The following is a 12611-nucleotide window of genomic DNA, read 5'->3' on the forward strand; positions in this document are numbered from 1 at the left end:
TTTAACAATGGAACCATAAAACCATAATTGTAAGCAGCACGTCAAAATAAAACCCATTTAGGCCTCGTTGTTATACCCACTGACGACTTGAGAGAGATCTCTTTAAAAACAGATTTGTGTGCTCACTTCTCGGATATCCAGTGTATCCAGTGCATATGTGTTCCAAGTTTGTGATTTAAAGCTAACTGCTGCTCTGCTAAGGCTGTATTATTAACACACGTTGTAAAAATGGAAAATACTAAAGCAACTCGCTGATTAGATTCAATTGTAAAATCAGAGTCATGGCAATAAATGATATTACAATGTAATATTTTATTGGCATATTAACAGTTTTTACAACATAAACTCAGGGAAATTATTGAAATATTTTAACTTCAGTGATGGCCGTGGGTCTCGGGGAGATCTGGAACAACTTCTCCTGTCTCCAGAATGGTGTCACCCTAAACACAAAATCAAGAACAGAAATAATTAAGAAAATATTTCTTCCCTCTTTCAAGATATAAAGCTATGGCTGATAATGCAGGCTCATAAAGAGTTGTACATACGAGAAATAAAAAGGACAGGTATTATAGAAAAAAAAGCATAATGTTAAATTCAATAGATGAGTTGAACTTACTGGGAACAGCTTGGGTTTCACTTCCACAATACCAAATGGCTTAGGCTGTGGAGGACAATGATACTGTTATTTATAATGCCTACTGATCTCTGCATTTATAAACTGAAGCAAACACCTGTGTAGTTTGATAATTGTATGGTGATCATGGAACATTTTAATGTTGCATATCCATCATTCTAAAAGTGCACGTGCTTTCTTTGCAAGTTACTTTATTATAGTCCCTATAGAATGATACAACTAATATATGCAGTGGTGGACTGGTGGTCTGGGAGTATCAGACTTCCGCTATACATATAACAAACATGAGTGGTAGTGTAGCCCCCTTTAGGTACAGCAAGCCTGGAGTTCAAATCCTTGTTAGGTAAAGCTAATATCAAATAGAAACACCACTGAGCAGAGGCATGCTGGGAATATAAAACTAAACACAGTCAACCCCCAGAAAATATGGAAGTTGATTATTGTTTCATAGTGCAATTTAACATCACAAATAATGTCAAATATTTATTTTAACTTACAGCAACATGGTATTTGATGCAGTAGTGAACAATCCAAGAAGGTATCAACAGCCGTGTTAATGTGAAAACTCCTCCTTTATATGCTTTGTAGGTCTGTAAGGAGATAAACAAATAAATATGCATTGAGAGAATTACACAATGAATAATGGTCTTCTTCCTCACTGCTCCACACAGATCATAATTTAAAGTAATTCATATATGCATGTAAAATATTTAGCTGTATATTAAGTGTTGGCCCTAAGTGGCTCTAAGAAATACAGAGAATTGTCATAAGTACTATCAAGTAAGATAAAGTAGGGCTGGTACACTTAGGGGTACAAATGACAATATGAAAAAAACACAATTCGTGTGTAATAACACGTTCTTGATGAGTCCAGACAGTGACAGAGGCAGCATTGTGACACAGCAAAAACTCAAAAATTCAACATCTACTTTACAATCAATGGAATCATGGGTATCAATTGTACTTTTTGTAAAGCTCTCTGAGGGCAATTTAGAAACATTTGGCTGCATGTGGTATATCAAACCAGTTTGACGAAACAATTTTGACTTCATTTCTAAAGGCTGTAAAACAAACTGACGCTGAATTCTCTCTGAATTCTCTTAACTTAAATTGTGTAAATTGATGGATAAACGAGGGAACATCTTAATTTGGGTCTTTTTGCATGAGATAAATTTAGGAAGATCTTTTCACCAAATTTTAATTCTGATTTATTCAGTATCTCTCCCACCACTGATGAAAGGTCACCATGCAGTTTGCCTGTACAAAAACCCTGAGGATGAAAACTCTCTTTCTTTGAAAAACAATGTCAAAGCTCAGCAAGTATATTTCCCCATTCAGTTGAAATAAATTGTATTTGTATAGTGCCAAATCACATCATACATATCTCAAGGCACTTAACATAGTAAGGTCGACTCTTTCCAAATAATATAATTGATGTAATATGACCAGTAATTGTAGAATGGCATACTGCTAAGGCTGGTAAGTCATCACCCAATCTAATCAAGTACTTATTTTAAAACAGGGGTTATGATAAACTCTAAATATCAATACAAACTCTAAATTAATGTGATATGATGCCTTTTTCCCAGCAGGCATTTTAAGATCATGTGTTCCTGAAAACATAAACAAAGTCTCTGTTCTACTCAAGTTATCAAATTCAACATTTACATCTCCTGCTAATGTAAGATGAGAAGATGTCTGTACAGACACAAACAGCTGGGAAGTTTCAAAAGTAGATAAAAGAGGTTTCACCACGTTGGAGGCGAATCAACAATGCACCTGGCTGTACTGTAGCTCTCAGTGTGCTAATGTTACTTAGACAAGAACAGCAGTTACACCAACAGCGTTCCTTCACTCATACATCAACATATGAAGTGTAATCACTCGAGCATGTGTGTGGTAGTATGTTTACACGGACTCACGTAAAGTCTCCACAGGCTCTTGGGCTCGAGGAAGCCAGCCCAGAACCTGGCGACGGCGCCGGCAGGTTTGGCTTGGACCACGGGCTCCCTGGGGCTGAGCTCCTGGTCCTTCAGCCACTGTCTGCGGAGCTTTGACAGCTGCTCGACACGGAGCTTCTCGTCCGGCGTGTACCCAGACATGGCTTCTTTTATGTGGACGTTCAACCTCAACAGAGCCGCAATGACACCATGGAGGACACAGTCAAGCGAAGAAGAAGAAAAAGCGGAAGAAAAGGAGACGTGGGCCAGATAGAAGAGTTCGATAGATTATAGTACGACACCTGCAGGACAGGAGTATGTACTACACGGTGTTTATTTATTCCCCTGTTTGGAACGATAAGATCAAATAATTGACAAAATAAAATTTGCAATAATACATTAGCAAGAGCCAAAACAGGCCTCAGTAAGTAATAAGTAACATGCAAATACTTACAGGATCTTAGGACAGATTTCCACAATATTGTTCAGGCTGCTTCTGTCTTTTAATGTGAGGCTGTGAAACCACCAGTTGAAGGAGGATAATGACATGTTACAATGAAATGTTACAATACTACAAAACTGTCAAATATTTCTTATTGAAGCTACTTTTGTGTTTATGTCCTTCTTTATCCGCTAGATGGCGAAAATTCCAAGCGGTACAAGGAAGTATAACGCATCCTGATGTCAACAGGGATATAAGATTAAATACACTTTCCAATGAGGAGTGCAACACTTTGTGACACAAATAGTCTACATCAGTGTTTTATGTACATTCTGTGAGTATCCTGGCTGAGATGTGTGGCTCTAGACTGGTATAAAACTCTGCTGCATTATTCAGACATTTAATTCACATTTTAACTCTTTTGACAGTTTTGGCACTTGAGGCTCCATCTTGCAGTATTGACAAACTATTCAGAAGTTTTTCAGTGCATTAGTAAAATAAAAAATAAATGATGTTGCACTGATCACTTGTCAATACACAAATTGCCACTGTGCATTTTGTGAATATTTTATTGTTATTTACAAATTATTTGTTTGGTTCAAATTTAATTAATATTAATGTGCAGATTCCTATATAACTGAACAGATTCTTAGTATTGTTTTTTTACTCTTTATGTATTTTTTTTATTTTTTTTAAAAGCAGTGTTTACAGACGCATTCCACACATCCATTTGTCAATAAAGGTTTAACTTTGAAATGAGGACCGGACGTAGTATCATTAAAGCCACGGTTTCCTGTCCTGTGTGTCACGTGTAGCATGGTGGATGTTATTAGCTAATGCTGGATCTTTTACCGGCTCCAGAGGCTCAGCAGACTGACAGGACATTTATCAGTCTGGTGTTTTATCAGCACTAACTTCGGGTAAGACTTGTCTCTTGTCTCATCAGGGCCAACAACACTTCTGTCCACTTAGCCTTAATGCTAGCTAACAGAATGAACACACTACGTCAAGGTATTGTTATGCTAGCTGTCAAATCGACAGAGGCATGAAGTAGCTTTGATAGAAACAACTCACATGTGCGTGTATACCGGTTAGCACTCAGGCTAACAGTCACACTTAGATATTAAACTGCTGTATCAGTGCTCACAAGCTAACCTGGGAGCTGTGCAAGGTGCTAACGTTAGCCGGCAGCTCTGAGGTCATGTGATCCTGCGTCACATCAGCCGCACTTTGAAGATAATGCTCGTGCACAGTGGAGCAGAAAAAAAGCCTGAGACAAAGTGTAATGACACTTGTTATGGAAGCTTGGTTTGATTTCCACACAAGACACAAATAAAATGTCATATGAATGTTTTGGATGGAAACCTGACACTCATTGCTCATATTCAGTTTCTTTTTTCAAACCCTTGAGAAGTGACTCAGATATTTCACCTCACTCTTGTTCATGGTGACCATCACTGTCAGTATGTCAGGTTTCTGAAGATTTTACCGTAAAACGTTGCTCATATTAAATATTCATATATTAATAATACCATGGGGGAAGGGAAGTTTGCAGGTAAAAAAAAAAGTCCTTCTCACTGCAACTCTGCCTACTGTGGCCTAATGTACCAACCACCATGCTGTAAAAAGATCTCTGGCAAGATCTCTGAAGGTGGATGAGTTTAAATCGTCAAATGATAACGCCAACAAATTTATGTGACAAAATATTGTATATGTAGTTAATATCTAAGTACATATACATTCAATTTGTATGAGCTTTTTCTCTTTACTTTTACAGGATTGTTTCAAACTTTGGATGGAGTCAGCATATAAGTTGTCAGTGTTTCGTGTAGTCGCAGCAGGGGACCACAGGGTTTGGGATTCAGGTCATCCTGCACAGCAAGATAATGGTCAAGTATTTCTGTAACAGCACAGACATCAGGAGCACGTGGGAACATGTCGTCTCTGCTTTCTGGCAGAGGTACCCTAACCCATACAGGTATGATAGTCTTTGATAGTCTTTTAACATAGATGTTCATTGTAAAGTCTGCACTGTACAGCTGTCTCCTCAAGATATTCCAGCTTTTTTTGGACTAAATTTCTGATTTAAAACAGAACCTATAATGTACAAAACAAGAGTGGATGTGTTTCTTTTTACAAACTGCCCCACATGAAAATTTACATGTGATGACTGGAAATTTATGGCTTTTTTCGTGGCTCAGCGGTAGAGCAGGCCGTCCAATAACCGGGAGGTTGGCGGTTCAATCCCCGCTCCCACTGTTTGGTGGGATGGTAGCTCATCTCCTCGCCACGACCGAGGTGCCCTTGAGCAAGGCACCGCCCCCCTTCCCAACATCTGCTCCCTGGGCGCTGACAACGCGCTGACAACGCCCAGGGAGCATGTGTGTACATGGCATCTGTCTGTGTTTCGATGCATGTGTGTGTTTCGACAGGTGCCAACATGATGGGTTAAATGCATGCAAAAGTGTAAAACATGACAATAAAATTAAATCATCTTCTTATTAATTAAAGTTATTCAAAATCCTGCTCACACAATTAGAACACCCTCGTAATGGTGTTGAATATACGTTGCTTCACATTTATTAAACAAAAAATAATTCCTTGGTCTTCATGAATATAGAGAAGTGAGAAAACACATCAGAGAAGTCAAACTAATTCGTAGTATATTCTCAGTGGGCCTGTTGTATTTGCTTTATGACTTGACCTGATAGATCTTTGTTCTGTAATGTGTCAACCATATCTGTCTGCATTGAATGATAAACAGTTCTGAAACCTTAAAATGAGTGGTAACCACACAGCTGACATGGCTGTGTCTCTTTTTTCTCTCAACCAGCACCCATGTTCTAACAGAGGACGTTGTCTACCGGGAGGTGACTGCGGACCAGCAGCTCCTCTCCAGACGCATCCTGACAAAGACCAATCGGCTGCCTCGCTGGGCAGAGCGGTTCTTCCCCACCGGCATGTCTCGCTGCGTGTACGTCATCGAGGACTCCATCGTGGACCCTGTCAACAGAAGCTTGACCACATACACCTGGAACCTCAACCACACGACTCTCATGGTGAGCAGCCTGATTCTCTGAGGTTCTCAATTTCAGTGACATTGGTATTAACCTTTAGTGCAATCAATTTTGAAAAGTGTTTGTTTCCAGTCAGTATGGACTTCAGTATGAAGCTCCAATATTAATTTGATGGAAACATTATTAGTTCACTTTGTGTGTCTTTGAAAGTAAAAGCTGGAAAGTTTTTGGTTTCTAACGACCAGTTTAAGTCCACACCTTGCTGCAGTGACAGTAACAGTTTTCAGCTGTGGTCAGTGTTACATGTGGTTCAAGGGGGAAGAAAATTTTTTTATTCACATGAGTAGATATTCAGATTTTCTACTATTCAAACTTCACTGACTATAATGATCAAATCCAGTTGATATGCTTATTTGGATCCGCACCAAATTGCACACACTCATAGATATCAGTCCCCCAAATATGCCAGATCTTTTTTCATCAAGATCCGTAATTCAGCTGCCGGATCTTCAAAGCAAGCCAGCGTTTGAACAAAGCTCACATGGTATAATCTCAGGGGAGAATGACCTTGACCTGACTTTTACATTATGCAGCTTTAAGGTGTCTCCTAAGGCTGCACGATAACGCAGGATCCATTGATCCTATTCATGTTTTTAATCCGATGCAGTAGGAAACATAACCGGCATTAAACTGGCAGTTTCCTCTATTCAGTTCTTTGAATTATGTTCCTGAGCTATGTGGCGAATATAACTACCTTTAAAGTGTTACCCTGACCTTAACCTGCTGTCACTCTTCTCTCTCTCTCACATTAGTCAGTTGAAGAACGCTGCATTTTCCGAGACGCCGCTGAGCAGCCAGCCACCACCCTGCTGAAACGGGAAGCGTGGATATCCTCAGGCATTTATGGTTTCTCTAGACCCATTCAGGTACATTTCATCTGGTCATGCAGAAATAAATTGTGCTTTAAAACATGGAAAATGAGTTTAAATTGTATTACACATTTAGATCAGTGTGAATCTACATCATTTTTCTCCCTCCCTTCAAAAGTTTCAAAAGGAAAATGTTTACATAAGTCAGATGTGTTTTCTTCAGTAGTAGTACACTTAGTTATTTATAATCCCTTATATACATATATGTATGTGTAATAATAGGCTTCAGTGTAAGTATATGTATTTCAAACGGACAGAAATATGATCTGTCTCCAAAGCTTTAGTTTGATTTGAAGGTCATAGTATAGACATCAGTAGGAGCCTGGGCGTCAAAGAGAAAAAGTTGGAGATTTAAGGGAAATTGAAATCTGTTCCAAAAGTGTGTCAGCCCCCAAAGTTGTTATGATTAGATGTAGATGTTGCCAGGCTTGTTTCTAAATCCCCAGAGAGAAGGAGAATGAAGCTCCTTAGCTCACTGTTGTTTTTCAGGTATCTCCACCATGTAAAGCCATTTCCTGTTTTGTCTTTTCCCAGGAGTTTGGATTGGCTCGGTTCAAGAGCAACCAAGTGAAGGCCATGAAGGGGCTGGAATACGCTCTGTCTAACTTACAGGGTGCGTATATTCACCAGTAGACACAGAGCGGGGAAGGAAGAGGGAAAAGAAACAAGTTTATTTTTAATTGATGCCATTTTTGGAAAGGAGAAAACTGATTCAGGAAGTTGCACTTTCATTATTTAAAGCTCTACGCTGCAACATATTGTACATTGTTTGTTACTTGTATTTATTTATAGGTAAATTTACAAAACAAACAGATTTTTCACCTACATGGCTAAACATCCTCGAAGCAGCCTCAGTATTTACTAACCCTAGATTTTGTGAAAGTAAAAAATTAAGTTTCTCCTACTGGACTCTTGAAGCTAAACATTTACTTTCCAGTGTTAGTGTCAGTGTTGCATAAAAAAATACTGTCTAAACCCCTGAAACAACAAAAAGAGGATTAAATCAATGAAACCTGATTAGAGAAAGTTATATATTTGCAGTCTGGAATATGGATGTTATAGAGATGTATAACTACGTCTGTAAATGTTTGCTCTCTATCACAACTAAGGCTGCAACAAATCTCATTTTATAGATTAATCACCAATTTGTGTCCATTCATAAGGAAAAAAAACATAATTTCCTGAACATGAGTTGACATATTAAAACCATTTTGTCCAGCAAACATTTTTAGTCAAAAAATTGACTCACTATTACTTGATAGAAATTATTCCTTTTTAGGTATCTGTGTAACTATGTTCAGAATCCTTTGTTTGTCATTCACAAAGCCTTTTATTATCAAATCAAGTACTTTAAGGGAGAAAAATCTTAAAGTGTGAAAAGTCAATCATCAGAGAGGTGTGTTTTCAGGGTGTAGCCATTCTGTGAAAAAGGTGGTGCCTTGTTTGACAGTGAATCCTGAGCGCTGAGGTTTGTTATGTGGAAGCTGTGTGTTGTGCTAATGCAGCATTCTGTCCCACTGCCCCTTTGTTGATGGCACTGCAGGGATTGGCATCAGGCTGAGTGTTGTGGTAAGTGTGTTAGCAGAGAGGCATCAGTCATCCCAGGCGCTATCACATGATGTCATATATGACCCTCAAACAGTAGTTCGTGTAGCTCAGGTAGTGACCGTCTCCCTTTGTGTGTGTCAGCTGATAACAACATATTTGTCTTGATAAAGTCAGAGCAGAATGTGTGATTAGTAAAACTGAGAAAAGTGACTGTAGTGTTGGTATAAAAATAGATCCTGAATAGTTTAGTTTGTTCAAATTTAAACCTTTTTATATCTCCATCAAATATAATCATTACTGTTTTCTTGCCATGACTACTTCTCAGCTCACAAACAGGTCATTTACTATCACTGCTATCACTGAACATCACTTGTGATTTAATATGTTGTTTTAAATCACATCTATAAATGTCCATCTTTTAAGCCACAATCTCTCTGAGTTACATTTTAAACTTGCTCTAGTTGGAATGTTTCCCTTTCATATTACATTGACCAATAATTAACCAATATCGAATCATATTTCTAACACAATGGTTCCTAAACTGCAGTGGAAATCCAGGTCAAACCGTAGAACCTTTGTATCAGAATGCAAAATGCAGTAATTCTTGTGTTACATTATACATTTCTATTCTTTTACTTTGCACTCTACATAAACTAAACAGTATGTTGTAAAGTAAGGACAAATCGTTGACCTTGACAAAAGGATAACTTCCTGAAATTCTGTGTCGCAAAATGGGATTTTAAACAGTGTTATCAATGGGTAACTTATCAAAATAAGAGGAGTTTTGGGTGCCAAAACCTATATTTCCTACATATTCATTAGCACTTTATTCCTAAGATTTCATTATCTCACCCTTATGACACAGAAAACTATTTGAGGTTTTACAGTTTAACCACAAACGTCGCTGTAAATAACGATAAATAAATACAACCACATGCATAGAACTTGAAAATAAACATGGATTTTTATCATAAAATATAAACATGAATCCAAATCTTTTCTGCATTTTTCTATTCTGTAAAACAAAAGTTTTCAAGTCTGTATATCGGCAAAAAGATACCTATATGTCTGAGAGGCTCATATATTTATATTCACAGACATGTCCCACTTATTTTATAAAACTGTGTATTAAGATATTTAAGTGGAAAATTAAAGCCTAAAACACCACTAACACTACTGACAGTTGTTCACACTGGCTGAACATAGACTGTGGCTTGAATTTTTCCTGATTTCATGAAAGTAGCTGTAGGTTGATTCGAAGTGAGTGTTGGTGGAGCTGCACTCAGACTGTGTGGGACACGGTCAGTGAAGCAAACACACACAAGAAATCAGCTCAACTCGAGTGAGGAAAAGTGGTAAAGCCCGTTTGGCAGAATAAAAGTGAAAATGTGCTGCTTGTCTCAGTCAGCGTCGTTTTAGTTTTGTGCTCACACCGTTCACTAAAACACGCATGATGACCAAAAGATTTCTGTTCTGTAAAATATTGTGCGATGTAGAAGTCTCGCAGCACAAGCAGATAAATGTTGTTTGCACGAACTCCCCACACACACTCCCTCCAGTTGTTATCAGCCTACATGTGAAGAGGTTTGTCCCTCTGCCAACCCGCAGCTCTGGTGAATTGCCCCTCGAGGATGTTGTCCTCACGTGAGCTGCTTCATGTGTGAGGGTTCACACTGAGGTCAGACACAAATAGACTCTGCAGCCAGTGGGAGGCCGTTCTTATCAGCAACCTAATGTGGGTGTGCCCACCTCAAGATTATTTCAGAAAAACAAAAACATTTTGCAACCTTTGCATATTTTGTGGCCAAGTTTCTTCTTCACAAAAGTTAAAGTTTCAATCTTCCGAGCTCAGACCTTCCTGTAAACGTAACTCAACACCGGTCTGAGTTGAGTGCTGTCAGATTAACGTAAAGATTAAAAGATTAACAAGGTCAAACACACACATAGAAACTCACTGTGGTGCATTTCTCATCCGAACATCACCTCCTATGGAAAATCTGCGGTGAAAAACAGTTAGCTGATTTTACGTTGTTAGAGATTCTCCTCATGTCAGATAATTCTCCCCTCACTGTGTAAGTGGAGCAAAAGATAGAAAAACCCTCGGCCCTGCAGTTGGTCTTCACTCGCTGCAGCTCAATTACTGCAGGTCACCTTCACAGTTTCAGATAGAAAAGCTGCAACCAGCGTCATCACGGTCCAACAGGCAGGTTACAATGGGCACTGCAGTAGTATCTCATAATTATGAAGGCTGCAGCTTGTTGGAGTTAAGAGAAGTTAATGTCATCACAGTTTTGAACCCACTGCCGCAGGGTTACACTTCCTTTCACGTGCCACAGGCCAAAGTCATCACACAAGCTCAATGTTTCGTTTCCATGTCAGAAAGGGGCTCAGGTAAACAGCATTGTTATGTCCGCCATGGTTGTTTGTTGTTAGCAGGATTACACAAAACCTACTGAACGGACTTCCACGAAACTCAGAGGAAGAATGGGACAGTGTCCAAGAAAGAACCCATTGGGTTTTGGCATGGATCCAGAAAAAGGGGCAGATTCAGGAATTTAGTTTTACTTTAACAGTGTGATAAAGGTTTTTTTTTATTATCAGTTTCCCAGGGATAATAATTACTTGATCTTATGAAAAGCATCAGGAATATTTAGGAATAGGATATGCTAGTTGTCCTTATGTTCTCTCTCTCTCTCTCTCTCTCTCTCTCTCTCTCTCTGGACACTCTCTGGTCTCACAGGAGAGGCACACCCACGGCTGCTCAGGGACACCATGAAGGATGCGTCAGGAAAGGCCAAAGAAGCAGCCAAGAACCTGGCCTCAGCTGCTGCTGCCACCCCACAGAAACCTCAGCAGTACATCTGACAGGAGTGTGAAGTGTCGTACAGGTGACATCAACTCAACACAATGCCTGAAGTTTTGCTGGGATCTCACTTTTCTCGATGGTGTTGTTCCACCCTGTGTGTGATAATCTCCGTTCTCCACAATTTCACCGACTTTTACTTCTTTCCCTCCTCTCCCTGTCGTCTTTTTCCTCTGTTCTGCTCTAGGCTGTCATTAATTCTCAGGTCTTGAGCCTTTGTATGAAACGTCTTGCCTTTGTGTAAACGTTCAGATCAGCAGCATCTTTTTAATGCTGTAACGACATCGGTGTAAATGTGAAAAGTTTGGCTAATGTGTCTTGGCCTCTTATTTATTATTTTACTGGACTCAACTGTTAAAGACCATGGAATCAGAATGTATTAATAACCAGTGGGTGTACTTTCATTTCACTATATATTTCTGGCACAATGTTCAAATTCTTTACAGTTTGACCAGTTTATAAATTACTCGTCAGCTGCTTTACATATCAGTTGACATTAGTCCTATGCTGTGTGAAAAGATTATAATGTAATGGTTTAATGTGTGTGGGAGATTTTATGTTCAACCTTTTGGAATAATGGTTCCTTTTCATTGCTTCATTATTTGACATTGCCTGGGTTTGCCACTATAGTCAATGTCCCACTGTGAAATATAGCACAGAGTATGTGCTAGTAGAATCAGCATGCGGTGTATATTCTGTAATATAGTGCACATAAATAGAAAGTTTAGTGTAAATGCAGAACCAGAGCGCTGATAATCACAAGATACCAAAGTCACTTGTGTGAATAAAGACAGAATGAGCAGTTCCCTCCTCTTCATGCTCATATTCATTCTGAAATTGTGATTTATCTTTAACTATATGACTGTGTCACTGAGGTGCATTAGTGAGAATAGATAGTTTCAGTCTGTCTGTTGATGATGAAGATGTTTATTGTGCATTTCAATAACTGCATTCCCGTGTAGATCGAATTGTAGCTGGATTTTTCTGCTGCTAATCTTGAAGGATTATTTAACATTAAGAATTTTTAAAACCAAGTATATGTAGGTTTATTTTAACCAGGTAGTAAAACTAATACTTAAAAACAGAGTTAAAGCTAAAGATGTAAAAATATTCAAAATCTTTTTCTACCAAATTCTGAATAATTCATTTGTTTTAGTTTCTTTGTCTAATTGAACATTAATAAAAAGTTTTAAGTTACTATTTTAATTTTGCCTCATGTCCATTCGTCTCATTTCTCT

At 38.6% G+C, this 12611-nt stretch overlaps 2 protein-coding genes across 3 annotated transcripts; one reads left to right on the forward strand and one right to left on the reverse strand.

Annotated features, from left to right (window-relative positions):
* Positions 1-292: 292 nt before the first annotated feature.
* ndufb6 (NADH:ubiquinone oxidoreductase subunit B) lies at positions 293-4205 on the reverse strand. The gene is made up of 5 exons (XM_020101193.2): positions 4091-4205; positions 2557-3088; positions 1132-1224; positions 617-661; positions 293-440 (listed from the first exon to the last, which is right to left on the reverse strand). The coding sequence occupies exons 2-5, from the start codon at positions 2734-2736 to the stop codon at positions 375-377; spliced, it is 384 nt and encodes a 127-aa protein (XP_019956752.1). The 5' UTR covers positions 2737-3088; positions 4091-4205; the 3' UTR covers positions 293-374.
* On the forward strand, positions 3781-12579 carry prelid1b (PRELI domain containing 1b). 2 transcript variants are annotated; one of them, XM_069530851.1, is made up of 7 exons: positions 3781-3936; positions 4794-4994; positions 5850-6075; positions 6846-6959; positions 7497-7575; positions 8506-8531; positions 11251-12579. In XM_069530851.1, exons 2-7 carry the CDS (start codon positions 4903-4905, stop codon positions 11284-11286), a joined length of 573 nt encoding a protein of 190 aa, XP_069386952.1. In that variant the 5' UTR covers positions 3781-3936; positions 4794-4902; the 3' UTR covers positions 11287-12579. The 2 variants fall into 2 exon arrangements, with proteins under 2 accessions (XP_069386952.1, XP_019956693.1); XM_020101134.2 differs by lacking the exon at positions 8506-8531.
* Positions 12580-12611: the final 32 nt, after the last annotated feature.

Source organism: Paralichthys olivaceus, chromosome 8, assembly GCF_024713975.1.
Source record: "Paralichthys olivaceus isolate ysfri-2021 chromosome 8, ASM2471397v2, whole genome shotgun sequence".
NCBI classification, from domain to species: Eukaryota; Metazoa; Chordata; class Actinopteri; order Pleuronectiformes; family Paralichthyidae; genus Paralichthys; species Paralichthys olivaceus.

Coding starts and splice junctions, on each gene's coding strand:
- ndufb6 (XM_020101193.2), bottom strand. CDS start 2,736: ATGTCTGGGTACACGCCGGACGAGAAGCTCCGTGTCGAGCAGCTGTCA. Junction 1,225..2,556: donor AGAGCCTGTGGAGACTTTAC/GTGAGTCCGTGT, acceptor ATCTCCTTACAG/ACCTACAAAGCATATAAAGG. Junction 662..1,131: donor GCATCAAATACCATGTTGCT/GTAAGTTAAAAT, acceptor TGTCCTCCACAG/CCTAAGCCATTTGGTATTGT.
- prelid1b (XM_020101134.2), top strand. CDS start 4,903: ATGGTCAAGTATTTCTGTAACAGCACAGACATCAGGAGCACGTGGGAA. Junction 4,995..5,849: donor AGGTACCCTAACCCATACAG/GTATGATAGTCT, acceptor TCTCTCAACCAG/CACCCATGTTCTAACAGAGG. Junction 7,576..11,250: donor CGCTCTGTCTAACTTACAGG/GTGCGTATATTC, acceptor CTGGTCTCACAG/GAGAGGCACACCCACGGCTG.